At 43.5% G+C, this 27,759-nt stretch overlaps 1 protein-coding gene across 1 annotated transcript in view; it reads right to left on the reverse strand.

Moving 5' to 3' along the window:
• LOC310669560 (heat shock factor protein 3-like) overlaps positions 1-27,759 on the reverse strand; it is an 80,567-nt gene that overhangs the window by 37,699 nt on the left and 15,109 nt on the right. Inside the window, exons 2-8 of the mRNA XM_083423888.1 lie at positions 14,306-14,414; positions 12,092-12,219; positions 10,567-10,685; positions 8,257-8,332; positions 6,923-6,984; positions 5,381-5,462; positions 4,583-4,713 (exon numbers count right to left, since the gene is read on the reverse strand). Of these exons, the coding sequence (XP_083280014.1) occupies positions 4,583-4,713; positions 5,381-5,462; positions 6,923-6,984; positions 8,257-8,332; positions 10,567-10,685; positions 12,092-12,219; positions 14,306-14,414 (707 nt within the window). The remainder of the gene's footprint in view (positions 1-4,582; positions 4,714-5,380; positions 5,463-6,922; positions 6,985-8,256; positions 8,333-10,566; positions 10,686-12,091; positions 12,220-14,305; positions 14,415-27,759) is intronic.

The following is a 27,759-nucleotide window of genomic DNA, read 5'->3' on the forward strand; positions in this document are numbered from 1 at the left end:
ATGCAAAGCCAACGCTCTACCAGTAGGCTATGGCCCTTTCCCAAACAGCCTTAACAATAAAAATAGGTGCAAAGGTTAGCTTTGATGGGTAGAGCCACAGCTCAGTGGTTGAGAACCTGCTTTGAAATATTTAGATCCATATGAACTTAGCTATGGGTCAGCAACAAAGCTGGGATTTTTGCCAAGAGGACTCAGCTTAAATGTGATCTCAGAAAGGCACTTCTTCATGTTTTCAGGCAGTCTCTCCCAACCTGTGCTGGCTGCTCTGCAGGGCACCACATTAAGGCAGGCTGCTCTTAAGCAAGCACACATACACAGCATCACTTAACCCTGGTTGAATTATGCCTTAACTGTGAAAAGATCTTGAAGAGGCACTTGGCTTCTGCTTTGTAAATTTAACACACAGGTGGAACAGTGGTATTGAAACCTGATGGGAGAGAAGAGGGGACTTGATCATGCAAGACTTTTAGCTTACTCACACTTCCATTTGTGCCATGATTTCCAGGTACAGGCCCCTTATTTGTAGGACTGGTCTGAGCGGTTTTCTGCTTGCCTTAGTGCTTTCCCTGAGAAAACCTGTTGCTTATCACTGAAGTGGAACAAACACCAATCCACAGAAAACCCAATTGATGTTTCTTCTTGTTCAGCAGCAAACACACCTACAAATCATGGACCTGTGCCTAGATATCATGGCATATACGAAAGTGTGGATGAGCTCTTGAAGTCAGCTCATCCCTGCATTAGGTGATCACCCATGGCCACTAATGAATCATCCTTTGGGAACCACTGGTCTGGCATTTCAAACTTTTCCTGGCAACTGCCCCCTTGGTTCCATAAACTCATCCCCAGAGCCCCCCAACCTACGTAAAGCATCGCTCAGAATACTGCTTTGCGTAACCCAATAAGGAAGCTAAAACTCAATAAAACTCAAAACAGGAACAATTAATTGCATATTTATTCAAAGTTCAATTGAAACTATTTAGTTTAATTCCACAAAATTGATGAATTTGATCCAGTGACACCAGTTTTTCAAGGTTTGAAAACTACTGACACCTCTAGCAACCACCTGCCTCTTAGCACCTGCCTAGGTAATCCCACCACCTACGAGGAGGGGATACCACCCACTTTGGAAACTGCTGGGCTAGCTGATTTACCAGAATGCCCAACTCAAGGAATCAGACTGGCCCCCATGAAACTAGGTGCACCTGTCAAGAGAAGTGATGAGCCGTGCTTGTTTTCCACGGACATGGGCCGTCAAGGTGTCAATCAGCTTCACAGAACCTCTCTTTTTTGCCTTGATCTTGGTCTTTTTTGCCTTGACATGGGCCACCAAGGTGTTAAGCGGCTTCACAGAAGCTCTCTTTTTTGCCTTGGTCTGGGGTGGAGTGTCCACAGTCTGAAGTCTGCTATTGGCAGGAGTGTCTCCTGTTGCAGGCACTTGGGCCTCCCTAAGGGACATGCCACATGAGAATCCAGTACCCTTGCTTCTTTTTCTTAGCATATAATATAGTCAAAGCAACATGCCACCACTTCTATTTCATTTTATACAAAGCTAACTATAACCCTAAGCAAGCCACAACATAAATGCCATGCTAAGACCGCTGGCCCATTAACTTGATATCCCATGGAAAATCCACAGGCCTCCTAAAATGATTATCTCCAGCCCCTGTTGTGCCACAGCATCGACACTTTCCTGAAGCTTCTGAATGTAAACGCCACATTGCTAGCTGCCCGGGGGTAACTTAATACTTTCAACAAGGAATTGAGCCTAGTGGCTATGACCAAATCTATTGAACTCACTGAAAGAAACAGATTAATTATGAGGAAGTGCTTCCATTCGCTGGCAGCCACTTGTTCATTCACACTGAATATCCCCCACATGTCTGTATTTTCAGTAACTTCAGCTCAGTAACTGGTTTCTCCATTCATGAACTCTGTACTAGTTTATACAAGTCAAATGGCCCTTAGAAAGCACTGCAAATAACAAGGCCAGTGGAAGTGATGGTATTCCAGCTGAACTATTTAAAATTTTAAAAGATGATGCTGTCAAGGTGCTACACTCAATATGCCAGCAAGTTTGGAAAACTCAGCAGTGGCCAGAGGATTGGAGAAGATCAGTCTACATCCCAATCCCAAAGAAGGGCAGTGCCAAAGAATGCTCCAACTACTGCACAATTGCACTCATTTCACGCGCTAGCAAGGTTATGCTTAAAATTCTACAAGGTAGGCTCAAACAGTATGTGGATCGAGAACTCCCAGAAGTGCAAGCTGGATTTAGAAGAGGCATAGGAACCAGAGACCAAATTGCAAACATGCACTGGATTATGGAAAAAACTAGAGAGTTCCAGAAAGACATCTACTTCTGCTTCATTGACTATGCAAAAGCCTTTGACTGTGTCGACCACAGCAAACTATGGCAAGTTCTTAAAGAAATGGGAGTGCCTGATCACCTCATCCGTCTGCTGAGAAATCTCTATGTGGGACAAGAAGCTACAGTTAGAACTGGATATGGAACAACTGATTGGTTGAAAATTGGGAAAGGAGTACAACAAGGCTGTATATTATCTCCCTGCTTATTTAACTTATATGCAGAATTCATCATGCGAAAGGCTGGGCTGGATGAATCCCTAGCCGGAATTAAGATTGCTGGAAGAAATATCAACAACCTTGATGGCAGAAAGTGAGGAGGAATTAAAGAAACTTTTATTGAGGGTGAAAGAGGAGAGCGCAAAATATGGTCTGAAGCTCAACATCAGAAAAATGAAGATCATGGCCACTGGGCCCATCACCTCTGGGCAAATAGAAGGGGAAGAAATGGAGGCAGTGAGAGATTTTACTTTCTTGTGCTGCATGATCACTGCAGATGGTGACAGCAATCACAAAATTAAAAGACGCCTGCTTCTTGGGAGAAAAGCAATGACAAACCTAGACAGCATCTTAAAAAGCAGAGACATCACCTTGCCGACAAAGGTCCGTATAGTTAAAGCTATGGTTTTCCCAGTAGTAATGTACGGAAGTGAGAGCTGGAACATAAAGAAGGCTGATCGCCGAAGAATTGATGCTTTTGAATTATGGTGCTGGAGGAGACTCCTGAGAGTCCCATGGACTGCAAGAAGATCAAACCTATCCATTCTTGAGGAAATCAGCCCTGAGTGCTCACTGGAAGGACAGATCCTGAAGCTGAGACTCCAATACTTTGAGAAGAGAAGACTCCCTGGAAAAGACCCTGATGTTGGGAAAGATGGAGGGCACAAGGAAAAGGGGACAACAGAGGACGAGATGGTTGGACAGTGTTCTTGAATCTACGAACATGAGTTTGACCAAACTGTGGGAGGCAGTGGAAGACAGGAGTGCCTGGCGTGCTCTGGTCCATGGGGTCACAAAGAGTCGGACATGACTATACAACAACAACAAGTGTAATCTTAGGAGGTTGGTACCTAACCTAGCACCAAAGCACAGGGTTCCATGCAGAGAGCCCCCTGATTCAGTACTCAGCATCTCCAGTTACAAGGATCTCCAACACAGGGGAAGACTCTGTTTGTTCAAGCAAAACCCAGTCAGTTTTGTACTTACTCATTTCCTTGCACACTTTGCCAGCTCTACTAGCTTCTTTTAAAGAAGAAGTGACTAGAAAGTACAGTATTCTGCCAAAATAAAACACTCCACAACTTTCGTACTTAACGTTAACAGAAAAACTGACAACCCATGTTTGAAAGAGTGAAACAGACAAGAAAATACTTTTCAATCAACCTGGCATACTTCTCTTTACATATATGCACAGTGCTGCTTTTCTTTTTTTAAAAAATGTTTAGGGGTGTTCTCATTTTCCTACGCATAATGAAATACTGCCCCTCAATGAGGCCAAACTTAGATTCACAAAATGTTTAGGGGTATGCGTCCCCCCAGAAAAAAAAAAGCACTGCATATGCAACACTGACAGAACGTAGTTTAGGGCCTCCGAGAACACACAGCAACTTACGGAATGATGCCTTTGTTTAAAAGCTAAAATGACTGTAAAGTTAAATGTAATTAAATAGATGTTTGCGGCTTCTAGGTAGGATTACTGAATATTGATTGTTTTCACTTACTTATGCAAGAAGCAACAATCAAACCTTTGGGAGGCAGGGAAACATGTATCAATCTATTGGCATTTTGGGGTTTCCAAGCAGTCAGCCAAAGAGACACTCTATGCATATATCACCCAAAGCAAAAAGGGTTGCAGCACCGTCTTCAGCCTCTGAATTGTTTACTGAGAAACAGCCAGCCAACCTACCTACCTGTCTAAACCACAATGAACGTTTTGAATTCTGCATCCTCACTGTTAAGTTGTGGGTGAACATATCAGACGACACAGCGATTCTTCAAACAGCTCTTGTTTATTCGCAGGCCAGAACAGAACTGAACTGAAGGGTTCAGCCAGCCTGCTTATATAGAGCTCCACTAGAACGCAACAGTAACCATTTTCTGTAACTATCCAATCACTGAAAGTCACTTTCAATCCCTTATTTGCATATGTGGACCTGAACTATCTACAGTATCCCCCTGCTAGCCCAGGGTGAGAACTTCAGTACATAACACTCACCCAGTCCCATGGGGCTCACGCTCTACAGTCTGCCCATTATTTGCACCAGCAGCACCCCCTGCTTCACCCTCCATGTTGTTACGGGTCACAATCAAGTTTCTGCGATCTGCACTGTGTCCTGGAACAGCTGCCTGCAAGAGACAAGAGTAAGAAACCGATGTGTTAGTGTGACAACACCTACACTCTAGAACTCCCTACTAACACCAGGCAGGTGCCTTCACTGTACAGTTGTACCTTGGATCCTGAACGCGTTGTGACTCAAACATTTTGGCTCCCGAATGCCGCAAACTCAGAAGTGAGTGTTCCAGTTTGTGAACGTTCTTTGGAACCTGAACGCCCAGAGCGGGGCTTCTGCAGTTTCTGATTGGCTGCAGGAGCTTCCTGCAGCAAATCGGAAGCCATGCCTTGGTTTCTGAACATTTTGGAAGTCGAACAGACTTCCAGAACGGATTCCATTCAACTTCCGAGGTATGACTGTATTCTTTTCAGCCTGCCTGCTAAAAACATTTTTGTTTAGGCAAGCCTACCCAGACATATAGAATGTTGATATATGTTTTAATATGCTTTTACCTTATTTTAATCTTTGAAGGTTTTAAGTGCTTTTTTACAGATGATATTTTTAATTTTCTCTTGATGTTCTGTCCCTACCCCCCCCCCCCGCAACCATCAAGCAGGTGTATAAATCATATGAAATAAATAAAATATCTGACTAGTGTCATACTGGTTAAATCTTTTACCTGGGCTATTGTACACAAAGTAAAACAGGAGAATTATTTTTTAATTTTTTTAAAAGCTTACTGTTTCACGATCCTCCATAGCACTGCGAGCCTGTGGACGGCTGATCTTTGGACGAGGGGCTTCCGAAGCATCATTCCGAGGTCTGAGTGAGTGAGAGAGAAACACACACACACACATAAATAACCAAATTCTTATGACATGCTTAGAAAGATATGAGGGGCCAAAACATCTAATTCAAAAATTCATCTGTGCAGGTGTCTTCCACATAAGGCAATCCTTACCTGCAGAAGAAATGGAGGAGGCAAAGCCAGAAGTACAGATAGGTTGGCCTAAATCTTATCCACTTGCTCAAGATTTTACCCTCTTTTGCAGCATGGGAGGTCCCTTTACTACTTACTACTGTATTGTTAATATCAATCATATTATGATGATTGATAAAGTATCTTCACAAAGGCTTTCTGTCATGTATGATTTCTGCAGTAAAATCTGAAAGCCAGTCTTGTGAAATTATTTAAAATGCGTAATTTCCTACCAAGCTTTTTTCTTTTCTTTTTTCTTTTTTTGACAGGCCAGCGCCTCCGGCCTTCTTTTCCCTCATCCATCAACTGTGGGCAGCCCTTCCATCAGGCTACCTCAGTGGGGAGAGAGAAGGGAAGCAGGAAGCTCACTCAGTCAGCTTTGCTGGAGGCCCAGTTCCACCAGACACCTGCTGGTCCTCAACTGTGCCAGTTGGGAATTATAGGAACAATTGTTTGAGTGTTGGGTTTCTTCTCTGCCCCACCTTCCCTTTTCCCTTCTACGCTGTCGGGGTTGTTGTTGTTTTAAGATCATAAGTCTTTGGGTGGGGACTGTCCTGTTTTGATTATATGTAAGCCACTCTGGAAGCTTTTTGGGCTGAAGAACCAGGCACAAACACTCCAAGTAAAAATAGCAAGCTCTTGCGAGCTATGGCTCCCCAAGCATCTATAAAAGGTGAGGAAAGAGAAAAGGACAAGGATGTAACAGGTGAACATGGACCATGGGGGAAGGAGCTTCTTAGTGGTGAGGCACACACATTTCTTGAAGGAGGGCCCAGGTTCAATCTGTAGCATCTCCTGTTAAAATATTCTCAGGTAGGAGGGCTTGAGTTTGTGGGGAACAACTCAGAGAGCTGCTGCCAGTCAACGTATAGGAAATATTGGTCTATGGTCTGACTCGGTATAAGGCAGCTTCATGTGACTTTTGCAGGTAAGCAAGAAAGCCACAGTATCTAAAGCATCCCTAAACAGCTTAAACACTAAGTATCTCCATACACGCCCACAACAAATATTTCACAAAACCAGATATAAGAAATCAGAGAGATGAAGCCACAATATTTAAAACAGTGTGGTGACAGTGTGAAATGGACAGAAAGTACCGTATTTCAAAAAAGCACCACTGAGAGTACCTGGGGTCTTAGTGCCTTGGCAAACCCCTTTCTGCTGGTCTTGTCTAAGACGTTTTCTAGAGGTCAAAGCACTGCATGCTGCAAATACAAGCTTTGACTTCTTTCCCCAACTAAATAGGGGGAATTATTTTATAGGTTCATTTTGGGCAACAGGAGAAGAAAGTAGTAAGAATTACCTTTTCCTTTGGGCATCCTGCCTGCCCTTCTCAGACATGCAATTCATAATGATCCGGAGGATCTGAAGTCAAAGAGGTAGAGAGAGAATGAATGAGAGAATGAATGAGTGAGTGAATGTTAGAAGCCATGTACCGTATTTTTCGCCCCATAGGGCGCACCAGCCCATAAGGCGCACCTAGTTTTTTGGGGGGAAATAAAGAAAAAAAATTATTTCCCCCCCAAGGCGCGAGGCTGGGGCGGGGGAAGCCCGAGCTTCCCCCGACCCCAGCCCCCAGAACAGGCTGCTCTGCGCAAGCCGTGGGAGCCCTCGGGAGCGCTCTCCAGGCTTCAGCGAAAGCCTGCATTCGCCCCATAGGACGCACACACATTTCCCCTTCATTTTTGGAGGGGAAAAAGTGCGTCCTATAGGGTGAAAAATATGGCATTCCTTTTAGCCATTGCCACAGGGTCAGGGGACAGTTCCAACTGAGAGTTAGCTATCAAGACACACCTGCCATGTTCAGGCTTGCAAGCTACAGAAGAAGGCCTGAGTTTGAAAAAGCATTTGCCATGCAGCAGCCAGCATGGGCTCTTCCCGCCCTTCAACTGCCACTTGGCAGAAGCAGTTCTGTCAGGGTGCATCAAAGAAAGACCATATCCACTCAGCTCCATTCAGACTAGTCATTGCCGTAATTACTCAGTAACATTTAGGACTAGTGACCCAAGTGTGCTAGTTTTCCTCTTCCTCCATCTTGTCCACCTGCCTTTTCTTCTTGTGTTGTGTCTTTTAGATAGCAAGCTTGCAGGCAGAGACTTCCTCATTTGTTAATGATTTTATGCAAGCTGAACGGAACAGGGAAGCATATTTGTGTGTTTGAATCCTCTGAATATCTGTTTCATTTGTTTTTATATTGCTGATTTACTGGTTTTAGATTGTGTCTTGGACACTGTTTAGGTTTTTGAAAATATTGAATGGTACATAAATACTTTTAAGCAAGCAAGCATTATCCCCATACTGCATATTATGGAGGTGAGGCAAGCCAGGCAGTGGTTTGCATAATCCTCCTAGAGAATTTAGGAGAGTTCTGAATGGGGGGACTTCTAAATTCACAGCTCAGCTTTAGCCACTATCCTAAATTACCCATAAAGATTACCATCTATCTCTGTGTACTTTACTCATCTACTTCTGGTATGCCATAGTGCAGCCTTTGCAAACAGGGGTGTTGCCCTCCAGATGCCACTTCCATTTGACCAGGACTGATGGAAGCCATAGTCCAAAACACATCAGGAGGACAGTTAGTTGGCAAAGGCTGCTCTGGAACATCAGGAGAAAAGCAAAGTCTTTTTCTGGTACCTGAGATAAGATGTCCTGCTGCTGATCTTCCTTCTGTTGCAGAGAGCCCATTCCCTCAAGGACGGAGGTGGTGTCCCTGAAAGAACGGGCACAGAGGGAGGTAAGAAGAACTAAGGAAGAGGGGAAGATGGTCACATACCTGCCTTATGATGGCACAAAGTCAGGGGACATTTCATGCTGCTTTTTTAGATATAGAACCAGAAATGCGAAGTGGGAAGGCAATGTACCCACTTCATACAAGCATAGTAGACACAGCTGCTTTTCAGTGCCGCACTCAGTGGAAAACCTCAGCTTGATGTGTCAGAAAAACAGTGATTATGTACTTGGACCGCCAATCCTGACGACCCTTGAGTTAACCAGCTCTTGTTCCTCATCATGCCAGGCCTGCTGGGTTGGTTCTGGGGAATTTCACATACACCTCCTTCGCTGTTCAGCCAGTCCTTGAGTTGGAAGGTACAGTACAATTGCATCTTCTGCAGGGGCTGCATTCCAGGGATAGCGTGTATATGCAAAAACACATATACTTGAAATGCCCATGCATGAGCAATCTTCTGGAGGCAGCACACCAAAGGAAGGTAGAGAGCTTTTAAGCTCTCTGCTTACTGGGCTGTGAGATCTCATGGGGCCATCCAAGATTTCATGAGAGCCAGGTAAGCAAGACAGGGAGATTAAAAGCTCTTTCCATGCCAGAAAAAAACCCTAAGCAATAAAAGCTTTTAAGCTCTCCACCTTCTGTGCAATTAATTTGTTTGATTTCAACCAGCTGGTCTTCAACAGCATAAAGTTGAAATCGCAAAGGTTAGACATGCATATGTACTGTACCCTTCTAAAGCAGAAGTTGGTGCCCCCTCCAGATGTTTGGATCACAACTCCTATCATCCCTTAATACTAGACCATGCTTGCTGGGGCTGCTGGGAACTGTAGTCAAAAATATCCATTATTAATTATTATTTCATTTATTTGTATCTCACATTCTTTTGCTAACCGGGACTGACACATTGACACAGATAAAATACAAAAAAATCTAAACAGAAAAGATAATCATTAAAAAGTAACTCTTAATAGACTTGTTTTTATATTGTTTCAATTCTATAAGATCTTAGTTACCTTTTAATGATTATCTTTTAGATAATAAAAACACAACAACACTGTTAAAAACACTTCCTTAAAAAAACAGCTCCCCAAAGACTGTCAGAATAAAACCATCTTCCCCCACCACTGGAAGGACAACATGGGAGCCAGTCTAGCTTCTTTGGGGAGAGAGCTTCAAAGCCTAGAAGCAGCCTCTCTAAATCTAGAGTTTGGGGCAGCTTTATATGAGGGAATAAGGTTTTCAGATAGCTTGGGCCTACACTGCATAGGGCATCTAGGGGGCACCATGTTGGCTACGCCAGTGTAGACAGAGCTGAGGGAAAGTGTATGGTTCAATATAAGGCACTTTCCTTCAAAACAGAAAAAAAAGCTATTATTTATTCACGCAGTGCGTAAACTATGAAATCTGCTAAGCACAAGATGTAGTGATCATCAACAAATGTGACTGGTTTAAAATAGGATTAGGCAAATTAATGGCGGATAAGTTTATTTGGTATATCAGTCATGAACAAATAATGTTATCATGATAACTCTGTGCTTCCAGTACCGGAAATAGCAGGCCTCTGAATATCAGTTGCTCACAATTCTGAGTCTCTCAGAGGCATTTGGATAGCCACTGTGAGAACATGATGCTGAACAAGATGGGTCTTAGGCCTGATCCAGCAGGATTCCTCGCATGCCCTTATTAGAAATGAGCTATAGGTTCTCCAGCAGTTTGACTTCATCCCTGGAGGCACACTCCATTGTCTCTCAAGACAGACAGATGCCAATGGTACAGAATGGCTCTTTCTAACGGCCACTTCAGAACTGCCTAAATGCAAGTGAGAAACAGCCAAGTGTGAAAGTACTAATGCTGCTGAATTACCCAGAAATTAAACAGGACATTTCGGTCTCTGCCCTAAGTTGAGCTCTGCAAACAGATAACATGGCACACAAGTGAAGTTCAAAACATAGCACAGATAGAAGCTTCATGGTACCTACAAGCTACTTAGCCATAATGCTGAAAAAGGCACTGAAAAGTGTGTGTAAATTACCCAGATTCTGCTTATTTTTGCACTCAGCATCACACTTCACCGTGGTGCCAAATCCTGCTATGCAGCCCTCACCCTACCTATAGCTTTGCAAATGCAGGTAAGTTGAAGATGTTGCAAAACCTAAAATGAGCAGAGTGGCTCTCATTACAAGACAGTACAAACTCAGCAGAAGAAATGTTGGCACCTGGTCACGGTATCCAGCTTGGTGCTTATGCCATCCTGCTGTTCTCTCAGGGCCCGGAATTCGGCGAGCATTGCCTGGTCTTTTTCTGAGAGGGCTGCGGGCTCCTTGCGTGTATACACCTGTGACAGAATCAGATTGCAGGTACTGTTTTTAGAGACAAGTTATTGTTTAAGCAGGGAACAAATGCAGTTAAGGGACTGGCTTTTGCAGAGCGAGGACTTTGGAAGCCATCCAGCCTCACCTCTATCTATCACAGGAGAAATCCCAAATCTGGTGCATTTACCACCTCAGCTGGCAGCAGCAGCACAACTGCAGCTCTATAATTTTGGAAACAAATGGCCTCTGAGTGCCTCAGTAAGAAAACTGCCAGTTCATTCAAGCATCATTCAAAAGTGAGCCCTTTAAGTGGGTTTGTGCAGTTTGGAAAAAATGTTTAGGGAACACTTGAGAGGCCACTGATATTTCCCTCGCACAGGCCTGACTCACACAAAAGGAAAACCACAGCTTCCCACCCCAAGATTAACCTTGGGTTCACACGCAAGGTCATCCTCCCCTCCTCTTGAACCAGCATAGTGGCCTTTTGCACCTGCAGGGGAAGGAATTCCACAATCGAGGCACCACTACAGAGAAGGCCCTGTCCTGAGTCACTGTGAGACACACCCACTAGCCTGATCTGAAATCAGGCTTGGAAAGAAAGTGGAGGGTTTCATCAACTTTGCACTGACCCTCAGAAAATATTAAAGGAACAGTGAGAGCCCTGTTCACTCCTGGGGACGAGAGGATTGCCCCAACAGGTCAGAGGAGCCCCCTCAGAGATGCAGAATGATGGCACAGTGAAGAACTTGCCCCCACGCTGGTCCAGAAGCAGCAAGAGAACTAGGCTGCTAAGGCCAGCTAAAAGTTACTGACCTCTGACTGTTCAAACAACAAGAGCCATCCTTGCAAGACTATTGCACAGATGAGTGAAAACAGTTGGAAGCCTTGAACATTACTTGGAATCTGTATATTTCAGCCTATATAACCAATATATTTTTCAAATAAAATGCTGCAATTTCTTAATAATCTCAGAAGGCAGCATACAAAAATGACTGTTATATGTGGCCAGTCACAGTAAAGTTCAGGCTTCCTCAGCCTGGCCCCTTCACACCTTGAAGGATAACAACTCCCATCATCCTTGACCATTGGCCATACTAGCTAGGGCTGATGGGAGCTGGAGTCCAAGATGTCTGGACGGTACCAGGTTGAGAAAGGCTGGTCAAGCCTATATACCCAAATAATCTGAAGGTGATGGGAAATCAGTCATGTATTGCAGCAACAATGAGGCATCTGTAAGCTCTGCTATGGAGGCTTATTGGCAATGCTGCCCCCCCCCTCTCTCTCTCTCTCTCTCTCTCTCTCACACACACACACACACACATGCACAAGCAGGAATCCTGTGTGTGGCACCAACATCACTGTGGTTGCATTTAAGAGCTAAGATCTTCACCAGGTTGTGAAGGGGGGGGGGGACGACGGGACACAATACCTTCCGTTGGATGCTCGCCAGCAGTTCAGGTTTCCCTTTTTGGAACTGTGGGTGTTGATACTCCCTGGCAGGGTTGTTGAAAGTGAGCATTGTTTCATTTCTCATTGACGTTACCTTCTTGAAGCCATCTGTGAAGGCATTAAAGGAGATGAATGCTCTTTAGTTTCTCCTCCCAAGAGGCGATATGATTCTAGATCTGTTCACCTTCCTTAGTAAGAATATAACAATATACCAATCCATGTTCAAGGTATTGCTACTGGTATACAAAGCCCTCAACAGCTTGGAACCAATTTACCTGCAAGATTGCCTTGCCCCACATAAGCCTACTCAATGGCTTCAATCTGCAGAACTGGTACTTTTACAGGTGCCATATAACACCTGTTCCACATCTGCAAGAACTTGATCTTTTTCTTGCGGTAGCACCTATACTTTGGAACTCCCTGCCTATTGACATCAGGCAGGCACCTTTTATGTACTCCTTTCAGCACCTGATTAAAACATGTTTGTTTAGACAAGCCTGTCCTTACGTTTAAAAAAAGCTGATGTGTGTTTTAATTTGTTTTTAGTCTATTGCTGTTTTAACTTTTCAAATGTCTTAAATTATCGATTTTTCTTACTGATAATTTTATTGTTTTATCCTTTTTTGTAAACTGTGTTGAGTTTTTGCCTTCACTTTTTTACAATCAAGCAGTGTTTCAATTTTATGAAATAAATAACAACACAGAATAAGACACCTGAAAACATACTTTTCAGAGAGAGGAGGGCCACGTAATTGAAACAAACCTGCCCATGGTCATTTCTTTTGACCAATGATTATAGAAGGTAAAGAGGTAAGGGAAGAGGGAAGCAACAAAGGGAACCACACCTGCCCTCTAACAGCAAGAACTGCAGCATCTTGGCTTGCTCGTTTTGATTGTTGTTTTAGTACCATCAAGCAAAGAGTTGTGTGGCACCTTCAGGACCAACAAATTTATTATGGTGCAAGATTTCATGGACCACAACCCACTTCATCAAATACACCTGACCAGGGCCACAGGACTCTTGAGGGTTTTTCTGCAAGAGACTAGCACGGCTACATCTCTAGAAACTGATATTACTTGTGGTGCTTTTAGTTAGTTCATCCATGCCCTCCTATTCCCCGCTTCCTCCAAGGAGCTCACAACAGCAAACTGAGGTGATCCTACCCAGCCTCCCATGTTACCCTTGTAGCAGCTCTGCAAAGCAGATTGGGCTGAGAACACCTGACTGCCCCAAGAGTGTCTGAGAGGCCCTCAGTGAACTTCACAACAGAGTGGTGAAACACTATTCCCCTTCACTTCTTTTAAGCCACAAGTCTAAATTTCAAAAGAGGAGGCGATTAATGATGCTGGATAAAGACAAGCTTCATCCACGAATTATGCCACCCATGTTCCAAATTGTGACACCTCCTGCCATTCCCCTGCTTTGTTTCAAGACCAGGAAACTCTTACTGTGTCCAACTCAACAATGCCTGCACTCTTTCCCGAGATCATCTCTTCATTTTAGCTAGAAATCGGTATTTCAATACAAGAACATTTGTTGAGGGATATGGGACTATTCTCCACCCCACCCCATTTTAAAGTTATGGTTATCTTTAGGGCAGGGCTTTTCAAAACATTCCCCTCACAGGAAACCCTCTTCACAGCAATGCATCACAGAGGATACTGTGCATCAGAATATGCTTCACTCTAAAACATGCAACAGAGAAAGCAGTTGTTGCCTTGAATTCTTGTAATTGATCTAATTCTACTTGAAGCCTAAAAAACTACTTCTGTTGAGAGACTCATTGTTTTATTTTTCCTCTTTCTTTGTTTCTTCCCCCTAGTGGTGGTGCCTCAGACTAGGCCTTGCTCCCTGCACATGAGCTTTAAGGAATATAACCATCATTTGAGAGAATTGCTGCAGTTTCCTCCAGCACTTGTGGCCAACTCACATGAATCTTAAGAGTTGTGCATTGACTAATTATATCCTAGTTAATTGGGCATATCAACTGTTGGAATGATAGGCTTAAAAAAAATAATCTGGAATAACACCTACTAGGAACTTTTGGGAAGGGATGTTTAATTCTTCCACAATTTCACTTTTGTTCAACTGATTTTTATTTAGAGAACAGTTTTGGATCATTTGTGTTTATAATGTGAACTAAGTGAAAATCATGGACAGAAAACAGTAAACACACACAGATCTGGTACTTACACAAGTTGAGCTGACGAATGAAGCTGGACAAGTTGTTGTGTTTGAAGTATTTTGGGACCAGCTGAGATGCAAACTTTTGCTCATCCAAGATGCAAACGTTTTGCCCATCCTAGAAGAATTAAAGGTGGGGAACAGCACAGTAAGGAAGAGCAGCAACAAATCTGAGCTTCCTACATATTAGACACACAAAGAGTGCTATTGTAAGAGCCATTGTGGAGACAGGAGGAAGAGTATGCCACAATGCCTAATGCTTTAGGACTACATGAAAAAAAATCCTAGATTTGATTTTTCACACTCACCAATTCAGTAGGTTGTGGTCAAGCTCCCATCCTCTTTTGCATAATCTTAGAGCAGCGATGGGGAAACTCTGGCCCTCCAGCCATTGTTGGACTGTGACTACAACCAGCCCCAGCCAAGGAGCAGGGAAGACAGGAGCTATAGCCCAGCAACAGCTCCCAGAAAATGGCAACAGGTCCCAGAATGGTGTATGGAACAGGCACGTAAAGAGTCACTTAGCTGGGGTGATTAAAGGATAGCAGCCAAACAATCACACATAAACTGGAAGATATTTGGGTTCTTTTCATGGTTTCAGGGTGCTGATGTGCCTAACACAGGGCAGAGAGGTTTGGCTAATAACTTATGTGGACTTATTAACAAAGGTTTGGATTGGATAAGAAAATGCTCAGCAAGACTGATTCTCATTACCGGCCCCACAGCAAGTAGCTGCAAAACAGATTCCCACTCAAATGACACAAAACAGCTGTAAGCAGGGGTGGAGGAAGGGGGTGCAGTGGGTGCCCCGGGTGTCACCACTGAAGGGAGTGACAAAATGCTGGGGCCTGCAGCATGCCTGAGCCACACGTCTAATAGGATAGACATGGTGGCTTTGGTGTGCGCAGGCTCCGCACTGCCCAAATGGTGTAGGGCAGCTGAGTGGGAGGAGGCAGGCAGACTCCAGAGGCCCCATGGTGCACCCCGCCCCTATTGGCAGCGTGCCCTGCCCCTGGGTGCGCTGCCCCAGGTGCCTGAGTGCCTTCCTTGACAGCTGTAAAATACTAAAAGGAAAAAATAGTATCTTTAAGGGGTAAAGTTTTGAAGCAGCATATACAATACTTTATTGCAGCCTGAAAGTGTTGTTTTAAGAAAAGGGATACGTGCTGAATAAATCTAAAAAAGGGCTGGGGGATCAATTGCTACATCATCCAAAAACAGTTAAAAGTCCACATCATGCTAACAGTTTCATAACAGGTGACGTGGCAATATATTGCAATTCATGATGTCTTTGTGTGCTGTGTAAAAATCATGATGTGGGGAAAACTGAAGCAAGCCATTGGTTTTCTCCTGATTCCTGTTGCCCCTGTTGCTCTGACACCTCAGCTCTCTCCTGCCTCTTGCAGATGGGAGCGATCCACCAGAACAGGCACTGAAGAAAGGAGCCTACCCGGAAACTTTCCTCAGTAATATTGAGGCCACGAGCTTCTTGTTTTTAAGCTCAGAGGCCAGGCTGGTAGGTGATTGAGGGAGGCCTCCGATGCAGGAAGCCCATTATGTCTAGCCACACAATAGCTGCCATGTGGCTGTCCAGCCCTGCCTTTTGAATAACTGCTGCCCTCAGCTGGGGCTTCCTTGGAAGCCGCTGCTAGTCCTGGAGAAAAATGAGCTGGGGTTAAAACTTTTGAGTTAAATAAAATTAAAATAAAACTTGGCCTGTTGTTTAAGCCTCCTTCCTCACTGGTCCCCTTCTCTCTCTCTCTCTCTCTCTCTCTGTGTGTGTGTGTGTGTGTGTTTCTGTGTCTCCCTCACTTCACAAAATTTGCTTTCCCCCCTTGATTATGTAATTAAACTTTTAGGAAACAACATCTCACCTTACCTGTTAGCTATGCTACTGTTTACTTCTACAGCCTTACTTTTAGAGAAAAAGTACAAGTTTTAAAATTATCTGTGCTATGAAATAACAGCTGCAGCAATATGTGAAAGGTAAGTAAATATCTTGTCAGTTTTATGACCCTAAGTAATGCCGAGTAAGTGCTTGCCCAGCTTTGGGAGGGAGAGAAGGGTTCTAGGACCCTGCAAGAACCCTACAGCCAGCCTTCTTGCTCAGTGCAGGATTGAGGGTGGTGCCAGCATTTTCTCTGCACAGGGTGCCAAATTAAGAAGATCCCCTTGGGGGCGCTAAAGAGCAGATTCGCAAGGCCACCATGTCATGAAAGATCACAGAGTGCCTCCATTTTGTCTGGCTTTTGGAGAGGGTGGTGCAAGGGCTCTGGGTTATGCTAGAGCCCTGCCACTGCGTTACATAAGCCGGAAACCTAAGAAGTGCTTGCCCATATTTGGGAAGGAGGGAAGGACTCTAGGACCAAGGGGTGACAGCAGTAAGATCTATAATAGAGAAAATCCCCTTGAGGGCGCTAAGCATTGGGAGCAGAAAAATAGAATCATAGAACTGTAGAGTTGGAAGGGACCCTGAGGGTCATCCAGTCCAACCCCCTGCAATGCAGGAATATGCAGCTGTCCCATATGGGAATCAATTGTGCAACCGTGGCATTATCAGCACCACACTCTAACCAACTGAGCTATGCAAAGTCCACCCATCTTATTTGTCTTTGGTTGGGCAGCACGAGTGCTCTTTTCCCAAAGACACCTGTCGCAATCACAGTTCTGCACAGGTAGGTGTATGGGGAGAAGTATAAATAAATGAAGACTGAGTTTCCTCATCTCTCCATTTGTTTATTTATTCCCCCACATGACCTAACACCCTTGCAAGAGCAGAAAGTGATTTCCACCTCACCTCCAAATTTGCCCCCCTCCTCTTCACTGCCCAACACTGTGCAACACATAGATGTGTACCCGTGTCTCCCTCATTTCTGTTAGGCAACATTCACGTTACCTTTGAGAGATAGAGTATTAATTACTTATACAACTTTCTGCAAATTTAAAAGTTATCTGCAAAAGACGAAGTGGCACAAAATTTCAAAGATCCACGTGGGAGAACTAAATAGCCTTGGACAGGCAGCCATTTTAAGAAAGATTACGGAGTGCCTCCATTTTGTGTGGCTTTTGGAGGACCTTGTGCAATATCAATGTATCACGATGTTTAGCTATTTACTTATCGCGATCTGGAGAATCGCCCAGCTGTACTTGCAGCCCTTTTAATTTCTGGCTTGTGTTCATGTAGGATGCTCATTTCAGTCTGTCAGTCTCCATGCCTTTTTCAAGTAGCAGAACCACATCTATTATCTAATACATGACAGGTATTCTTCCCAAGATACTTAACACGGTTTCCAGTCCATTATTGCTGTTCTCTTGTTTACACAGTGCTATGCTATCTCAGTCATTCACAAATCCTAAAAGCACCTCTAGTGGTGGAACACAAAATCACATAAATACTTCATTGAACAACAGGGTAAAGCATCTACACATCACTAGTTTTGTCAGGGCAGGATGCTGGAGGACAAAATCTGAGGAAAAAATGAATAAAGTCCCCAGCAAAGTATGGGGCTGCTTACCTGACTTTGGGAAGGTGGCTATGGAATGCTGCCAGAGCTCTCCTGGCTGTCAGTAAGCGCTTGCCGAGCTTTGGGAATGCTCCAGGAACTTGCCAGAGTGAGGGAACCCAGAAGGCCTCCATGCTCAGTGCAGGATTGACAGCAATGACAGCTGTTCCTCTGCACAGGATGCCAGCCAAGGTGACAGAAAATTAAGAAGATCCACTTGGGGGGTGGTAAATAGCGGACTCACAAAGCCACCATTTTGTGAAAGATCAGAGAGTGCCTCCATTTTGTCTGGCTTTTGGAGAGGGTGGCACAAAGGCTCTGGGTTATGCTAGAGCCCTGCCACTGCGTTACATAAGCCGGAAACCTAAGAAGTGCTTGCCCATATTTGGGAAGGAGGGAAGGACTCTAGGACCAAGGGGTGACAGCAGTAAGATCTATAATAGAGAAAATCCCCTTGAGGGCGCTAAGCATTGGGAGCAGAAAAATAGAATCATAGAACTGTAGAGTTGGAAGGGACCCTGAGGGTCATCCAGTCCAACCCCCTGCAATGCAGGAATATGCAGCTGTCCCATATGGGAATCAATTGTGCAACCGTGGCATTATCAGCACCACACTCTAACCAATTGAGCTATGCAAAGTCCACCCATCTTATTTGTCTTTGGTTGGGCAGCACGAGTGCTCTTTTCCCAAAGACACCTGTCACAATCACAGTTCTGCACAGGTAGGTGTATGGGGAGAAGTATAAATAAATGAAGACTGAGTTTCCTCATCTCTCCATTTGTTTATTTATTCCCCCACATGACCTAACACCCTTGCAAGAGCAGAAAGTGATTTCCACCTCACCTCCAAAATTGCCCCCTCCTCTTCACTGCCCAACACTGTGCAACACATAGATGTGTACCCGTGTCTCCCTCATTTCTGTTAGGCAACATTCACGTTACCTTTGAGAGATAGAGTATTAATTACTTATACAACTTTCTGCAAATTTAAAAGTTATCTGCAAAAGACGAAGTGGCACAAAATTTCAAAGATCCACGTGGGAGAACTAAATAGCCTTGGACTGGCAGCCATTTTATGAAAGATTACGGAGTGCCTCCATTTTGTGTGGCTTTTGGAGGGCGGTGTGAGAGCTCTGGGATGCTGCCAGAGCCTTGGCACAGCCTTCCCTATGACAGAAGCACAGTAAGGGCTTGCCCATCTCTGGGAAGAAGGGAAAGGCTCTAGGACCATACCAGAGTCCTGGAAATTCCTGCCCAGAGCCAGAGTGGTACGAGCAATAAGACCCAAAATAGGGAAGAGCCCCTTGAGGGCACCAAAAATTGACCTCAAATGATTACCAATGTCTTTGGGAGGGCAGCGTGAGCGCTCTGTGATGCTACTGCTTTCCCAAATGCAATAGCAGTTTTGTACAGGAGGGGAGATAAATAAATGGGGAGTGGGTTTACTCCATTCCCCTTTTATTTATTCATTTCGGGGAGGCAAGGTGTTAATCACTTCCTGCTCTTCCAAGGGTGCTGAATAAATGAAATGTTGAGTGGAGTGGGTTTAACAATACGTGAAAAGTAAGTAAAAATCTATCAGTTTTCTGTCACTAAGTAGCAGCAGTTGCCAAGACATTACTTTGTTTGCCTCTATGTAGTGCAGGCCTTATTCCAGACATTGTGCAATATCAGTATATCACAATGTTTAACTGCTGATCTATCACGATGTTGAAAATTGTCCATCCCTAATTACAGCCCTTTTCCTTTCTGTGTTCATATAGGATGCTAATTTCAGTCTGTCAATCTCCCTGCCTTTTAACACAGCAGAACCGCATCTATGATCTAATACACACCGCCTTCTTCTCAAAACCCAGTAACCCTTGTCCAGCTTTAGAAAGGAAAAAAAGGCTCTAATATTCTGCCCTGGACATATTCATTCCCCAAGCCAGGTGACTTGTTCTGCTGCAGTGTGGGATGAAGAGCCATGCGAGCAGTTTCTCTGCACATGGCGCCAAGCCGAGGTGGCGGTAAATTACAAGGATCCACTTGGGGGTGTCAAATAGCCCCGCACATTGCTTTTTATATCGGTCCTGGAGGTTCTGTTGAACATGATCAGAAGGGACCAATTGGTTAAAGGGATACAGGTCGGAGCTAAACAGTACAAATTGAGAGCATTTGCAGATGATTTAGTATTGACATTACAGGAGCCAGAATCTAGTACTAAAAGAGTTTTGGAACTGATTCAGGAATTTGGTCAGGTCGCAGGATTTAAACTGAATAAGTCAAAAACAAAGGTCTTAGAAAAAAATTTAACAGCGACTGAGAGAGAGAGGTTTCAGAATGAGACAGGTTTAATAGTGGTTAAGAAAGTGAAATATTTGGGGATTAATATGACAGCTAAAAATGGGAATTTATTTAAAGACAATTATGAAAAATGCTGGACGGAAGTGAAAAAAGATTTAGAAATTTGGTCAAATTTGAAGCTTTCACTGCTAGGCCGTATTGCTGCGATAAAAATGAATGTATTGCCTAGAATGTTATTTTTGTTTCAAACATTGCAAGTTATTGACAAAATGGATTGTTTCAAGAAGTGGCAGAGAGACATTTCTAGATTTGTCTGGCAGGGCAAGAAGCCTAGAATAAAATTTAAAATATTAACGGATGCAAAGGAAAGAGGTGGATTTGCCCTGCCAGACCTTAAACTGTATTATGAATCAGCAGCTTTTTGCTGGCTCAAAGAATGGCTGCTTCTTGAAAACACAGACATTTTGGATCTAGAAGGCTTTTACAATGTATTTGGATGGCATGCATATTTGTGGTATGATAAGGTTAAAGCACATAAAGCATTTAAAAATCATATTGTCAGGAAAGCATTGTTTAATGTTTGGATAAGATATAAGGACCTACTTGAAAATAAAACCCCAAGGTGGCTGTCACCGATGGAAGCGAAGGCTCTGAAAAGGCTCAATGATGTTGGATTGAAGTTAAGTGGTTTTTGCTAGCAGCAATGTTAATGAATATGTAAAAATGGATTATTAACGGGTGATAATCTAAAACTATAACATATGGTGCCATGACTTCCGGGTTGGCGCCATGGGTAATGGCGGACTCCCTCTGATCTTCTGAGGGATGAGCTCCGTGGGAATTGGGTCTGCACTGCTGCGGCGAAGCGGGGACCCTTTTAAATTGCAGGCGGGTGAAGCCGGTGAACGTGGGACTCGGCAGACACCTTTTGTGCCCCCCCCCCAATTTGCACAACTTAAACCAAAAGGTATGGAAGAAGTTTTAGCTGCGGGATTAGCTAAAATTAATGAATCTTTGGACAATTTAACCGCAGAAGTAGCTGAAACAAATAAACGAGTTGCGGAAGCATCAACGAAAATTGAACAAAATACTACAAGTATTAATAATTTGGGACAGAAGGTGACTACTAATACGGAGACTATACAGAAATTATTACAGGAATCTACAACGACCCAGAAGACAGCTGAAGAAGCCAAGGAGATAGCAGTGGCCACGGAAGAGAAAATACCACCGAAACATAGACAATTGGAAGACCATAGGTTAATGTTGTCTATGATTGAACTGAAGGAGAACAAACAAATCTGAGGATCAGGGCTGTTCCCGAATTTGAGAAAGATAAGCTAAGTGACTTTCTTATGCAGGAATATGCAGACTTTTGGAATTTAGATTTGGAGAAGGAAGAGTTTAAGATAGTGAGCGCGTTCAGGCTCGGAAGAGGGGGAAAGAACAAATTAATTGGCCAAATTAATTGTTAATAATGTTGTGACGGAGGAATTCAGGATAGAAAAAGGAACACGACAAGGTTGCTCAATCTCCCCATTGCTTTTTATATCGGTTCTGGAGGTCCTTCTGAACATGATCAGAAGGGACCAATTGGTTAAAGGGATACAGGTCGGAGCCAAACAATATAAATTAAGAGCATTTGAGGATGACTTAGTTTTGACTTTACAGGAGCCAGAATCTAGTACTAAAAGAGTTTTAGAACTGATTCAAGAATTTGGTCAAGTTGCAGGATTTAAATTGAATAAGTTAAAAACAAAGGTTTTAGAAAAAAAATTAACAGGGACTGAGAGAGAGAGGTTTCAGAATGAGACAGGTTTAACAGTGGTTAAGAAAGTGAAATACTTGGGGATTAATATGACAGCTAAGAATGGGAACTTATTTAAAGACAACTATGAAAAATGTTGGATGGAGGTGAAAAGAGACTTAGAAATCTGGTCAAATCTGAAGCTTTCACTGCTAGGCTGTATTGCAGCGATAAAAATGAATGTATTGCCTAGAATGTTATTTTTGTTTCAAACATTGCAAGTTATTGACAAAATGGATTGCTTCAAGAAGTGGCAGAAAGACATCTCTAGATTTGTCTGGCAGGGCAAGAAGCCAAGAAGAAAATTTAAAATACTAACAGATGTAAAGGAAAGAGGTGGATTTGCCCTGCCAGACCTTAAACTGTATTATGAATCAGCAGCTTTCTGCTGGTTGAAAGAATGGCTGCTTCTTGAAAACACAGACATTTTGGATTTAGAAGGTTTCAATAATGCATTTGGATGGCATGCATATTTGTGGTATGAAAAGGTTAAAGTGCATAAAGCATTTAAAAACCATATTGTCAGGAAAGCATTGTTTAATGTCTGGATAAGGTATAAAGACCTACTTGAAAATAAAACCCCAAGGTGGTTGTCACCGATGGAAGCGAAGGCTGTGAAAAAGCTCGATATGGAGGCCAAATGGCCGAAATACTGGGAAATCTTGGAACAAGAGGGAGATAAATTGAAATTGCAGAGTTTTGAAAAGCTAAAAAACAAAGTGCGAGATTGGCTTCATTATTATCAGATAATGGAGGCATATAAATTGGATAAGAAAATTGGCTTCCAGGTGGAAAAATCAAAATTGGAAACAGAACTGTTAGATTCCAAAACTAAGAATTTGTCAAAAATGTATAATCTGCTGCTGAAATGGAATACCCAGGATGAAATGGTAAAATCTGCTATGATTAAATGGGCTCAAGATGTTGGACATAACATTATGATGGCTGACTGGGAACAGTTATGGACCACAGGTATGAAGTTTACGGCATGTAATGCCTTAAGAGAGAATATTATGAAAATGATATACAGGTGGTACATGACACCAGTCAAGCTTGCAAAAATTTATCATTTGCCCGATAATAAATGCTGGAAATGTAAAGAAACTGAAGGTACATTCTTTCACCTTTGGTGGACGTGCCCAAGGATTAAGGCTTTTTGGGAGATGATATATAATGAAATGAAAAAGGTATTTAAATATACCTTTCTGAAGAAACCAGAGGCCTTTCTCCTGGGCATGGTTGGCCAATTGGTGTTAAAGAAGGACAGAACTTTCTTTATGTATGTTACAACAGCAGCAAGAATACTTATCGCGCAGTATTGGAAGACTCAAGAACTACCCACTCTGGAAGAATGGCAGACGAAGGTGATGGACTATATGGAATTGGCGGAAATGACCGGCAGAATCCGAGACCAGGGAGAAGAGTTAGTGGAAGAAGATTGGAAGAAATTTAAATACTATCTACAGAAATATTGCAAAATTAATGAATGTTAGAATGATGTTGGATGGAGGTTAAGGGGTTTTTAGCAATAATGTTATGAAGGAATATGCAAAAATGGAATGTTAACAGGTGAAAAGTTAATGTTATAATATATTAAGATCAAGATAAGGATAAAGGTAAAGAGGGAAAGGATTTGCTGAATAAATAAACTGAACTGGACTACAAAGAGGGGAGGTGTGGGGAGGTCCGGGAAACAAGTAAATGAAAGATATGTTATGAAAGATTGAACTGTTTTTAATTGTTTTTTATTTTATTATTTTCCTTTTTCCTTTTTGTGATGTTATGAAAAATCTTAATAAAATATTATTTTAAAAAAAACCTATAATATATTAAGATAAAAGATTAAGATAAAATTAAAGAGGGAAAGGATTTGCTGAATTAACCAATTGAAATGGAATACAAGAAAGGGAGGTGTGAGGAGGTCAGGGAAACAAGCAAATGAAAGATAAGATATGGAAAGACTGATCTGTTTTTAACTGTTTTTATTTTCTATTTTCTATTTTCTATTTTTTTCTTTTTCTTTTTTATTCTTTCTAATTTTTGTAATATGTTGAAATTTCAATAAATATCTTTCAAATAGCCCCACACTAGTGCCATTTTATGAAGGATTATGCAGTGAATCCATTTTGTCTCGCTTTGGGAGGGTGGCCCTCCCTAAACTTTAAGTGTAGCAGTTTTTCTGCACAGTGAGCAGAATAGAGGTGCTGCAAAAATGAGAAGATCCACTTGGGGGAGCCAAATATCAGCTTCAAAAGATTACCAAAGTCTGTCTTATCTTATCTTATCCATCCATCTATCTTATCTATCTTTGGGATGCTACCCCCTTTGCAAAGGCAGCTACACCTGATGCAATTGCCATTTTGCACAGGTATGTGTATTTGAGGGGGGAAATAGAGGGAGAGTGGGTTTCCTACAGCTTTATGCAACAGCTATGCTACTAATTACTTTTACAACTTTAAACCTTTACAAAGGGGTGTGACATTCGCAGGGAAACCAAAATGCTTGTTTGCAAAGCTATTGTACTACCAACCTTACTGTACGTTTGTGAAACATGGACCACTTATAAATGCCATCGAAAGATTCCATCAATGGTGTCTCTGAAAAGTTTTACACATCACTTGGGAATACTGGCGAACTAATGCCAGTGCACTGGAAGAAGCAAAGATCACCAGTGTTGAAGCAATGATTCTTCAACATCAACTTTGTTGGATTGGTCATGTTGTGCGGATGCCTGATTATCGTCTTCCAAAGCAACTACTCTATTCCTAACTTAAAAATGAAAAGCGTAATGCTGGTGGTCAATAAAAGAGGTTTAAAGATTCTCAAGGCAAATCTTTAAAAAAATGTAGTATAAACATCGACAACTGGGAAACACAGGCCTGTGAGCACTCCAGTTGGAGAACAGCCATTAACAAATGGAAGACAATCTTACTCAGCTACGATTGCTTAAGAAGAAGTGGTGGTGGTAGGACAAATAAATGGAGAATGGGTGGGTTTCCTCTGTAGTCCATTCATTTATTTATTTACCCTGCACCACCCGACACCCAACCTTCCTGGGGCCCTTGGAAGAGCAAGAAGCCATTTCCACCTCACTTCCCCAATTGCGCCCCCATGTTGCTCCCCAACATACAGATGTGTCCTTGTGTTTCCCTCATGTCTATTAGTGAACATTCACTCACCTTACCTTTTATTGCTGTACTACTAATTACTTCTAGAGTTTTAACTTTGAGGGGGGAAAGTGTTAATAAAAAATTATATGCACTATAGAATCACAGTTGTAGCAATATGTGAAAGATAAGGGGAAATCTATTGGTTTTATGCCACTAAGTACTAGCAGCTGCTATGACATTATTCCATTCGCCTCTACATAGCTCTATACTTATTTCAGACATTGTAATATATAAGTATATTAGAATGGTTAGCTGCTGGTATGCCACGATTTTGAGAAACCAGACATTGCCCAACCATACTTGCAGTACTTTTAATTTCTGACCTGTGTTCATTTCAGTCTGTCGATCTCCATGCCTTTTAAATTAGCAGATTCTCAGGGCTTCCGGGTTAGCGCCACCGGCAATGGCGGGCTTCCTCTGATCTGGAGGAACCCGCTCCATGAAAATTAGGGCCTGGACCGCCACGGCGAGGCAGAGACCCATCAAAACCACAGGCAGGAGAAGCCTGTGGACCTGGGATTCGGCTGGCACCTTTCGCACCTCCCCTACTCACGGGGAAACCCGATTTCGGGGATCCGGAGCGACGTGGGGTGAGCGGTGCGGTGCTTCGAATCGATTGCTCTTTCCACGGAGTGAAGCCGCATTGCTGTTGTCGGAGAGCGTTAACTTTTTTCCTGTGGACAAATTGGACTCTAAACAAGTACCCGTGAGTAGAACGGAAAATTGGATTATTAAATTTCGTAATTTGGCACCGGCGCGGGAAGGTCTGAACAGGAAGTCCGCCTTTACGCTTTTGTAAATAGTTTGAAGCAAAGACATTACAAGCTAAAGTCTGGAAAGCTATTTGTAAAGTATTAAATTTCCATCGATTAAAGTTACAACCCCCCCCCCCCGGAAGCAGGAGAAGAGGGGGGACTGTTCAAGCCTGCAGGAGAGGGAGTACAGAAAGATAAATTTCTATCGTCTTGAACCTGGGAACGAGCTGTCAAAGATAGATGTTTTGGGAAAGTTCATGGACTGTGAATAATAACGTTTGTTGCAGATAGTCAAATAAGAGAAAGATATTGACTCAAATGTTTCCTTCTGTACTAAAAAGGAACAAAGACTTGGAAAACGAAAGCAACTTTGTTGCTGAAATTGTCTCCTCTAGAGGGAGCTTTTGAACTGTTGTTGGAGTGGACTTGGGGAACTCTACAGCTGTAGTGATAAGAGATCGTGAGAAACAGGCTTTGACCTTGAGAATGTTGTCACAGGAAGTCTTAGTGTCTGCTTTGTGCAGGACAAGTGCTTTTTGGAGCAGCTTCATGCGAAGATGGATTTGATGACTACTGCAACTGCTAATTTTGGTCAAATAGTGAACATTTCATAGAATCATAGAATCATAGAGTTGGAAGAGACCACAAGGGCCATCGAGTCCAACCCTCTGCCAAGCAGGAAACACCATCAGAGCACTCCTGACATATGGTTGTCAAGCCTCTGCTTAAAGACCTCCAAAGAAGGAGACTCCACCACACTCCTTGGCAGCAAATTCCACTTACAAATTCCATTTACATAGAACCTACGCAAGAATTGACCCAGGAATCTGCCCTGACAGGGCAAGCTGTGGTGAAGATAAAGGAGGAGGTTATTGTTGAACCTCAAGTAATACAAGTTGAGAGAGAGGCGGTCCTGCAAGAACATAAGCTGTCGTCTCTGATGACTGAATCTGGTGTGAGTCAGACTTGGAGTGACGGAGTCCGGTCGGGACTGGAGATGGCAAGTTGGTCAGATCCTCCTATGCAGGGATGTTTTGACCTTTGGGACATGGTTTTGAGCCAGGAGGAGATTGGAGTGGTCGAGGCCCTCAATTTTGGAGGGGCATTGAAGTATGCTCTGGAATATTTTTTGGATTTTAGTGCTAACCATGGAGAATGGGCTGACCGGCCAAGAAGGGGTAAAGACATTCTTAGGTTGCTTCCACGAGATCTACCCATCAGAGACAAAGGAAGGAAATTACCGTATTTTTCGCTCTATAGGACGCACTTTTTCCCCTCCAAAAATTAAGGGGAAATGTGTATGCGTCCTATAGAGCGAATGCAGGCTGCGCCGCTAAGCCGAAAGGCAGAAGAGGGAGACGGAGTGCTGCGGAAGGCTCCGTCTTGCTGTTCTAGCTTGGGGACGGCTGGGCGCAAAGCCTCTCCAGGGCAGCGGGGTGCGTTCACCCCGCTCTCCTGCAGAGGCTAGCAAGGCTGTCCCCAAGCCAGAACAGCGAGACGGAGGGCTCCGTCTCGCTGTTCTGGCTTGGGGCGGCTGCGCGCAAAGCCTCTCCAGGAAAGCGGGGTGCGTTCACCCCGCTTCCTGCAGAGGCTAGCAAGGCTGTCCCCAAGCCAGAACAGCGAGACAGAGGGCTCCGTCTCGCTGTTCTGGCTTGGGGCGGCTGCGTGCAAAGCCTCTCCAGGAAAGCAGGGTGCGTTCACCCCGCTCTCCTGCAGAGGCTAGCAAGGCTGTCCCCAAGCCAGAACAGCGAGACAGAGGGCTCCGTCTCGCTGTTCTGGCTTGGGGCGGCTGCGTGCAAAGCCTCTCCAGGAAAGCGGGGTGCGTTCACCCCGCTCTCCTGCAGAGGCTAGAGAGGCTGTCCCCAAGCCAGAACAGCGACACGGAGGGCTCCATCTCGCTGTTCTGGCTTGGGGCAGAGGCTAGCGAGGCTGTCCCCAAGCCA

This window comes from Podarcis tiliguerta, assembly GCF_965153285.1.
Source record: "Podarcis tiliguerta genome assembly, chromosome: Z".
Classification (NCBI taxonomy): domain Eukaryota; kingdom Metazoa; phylum Chordata; class Lepidosauria; order Squamata; family Lacertidae; genus Podarcis; species Podarcis tiliguerta.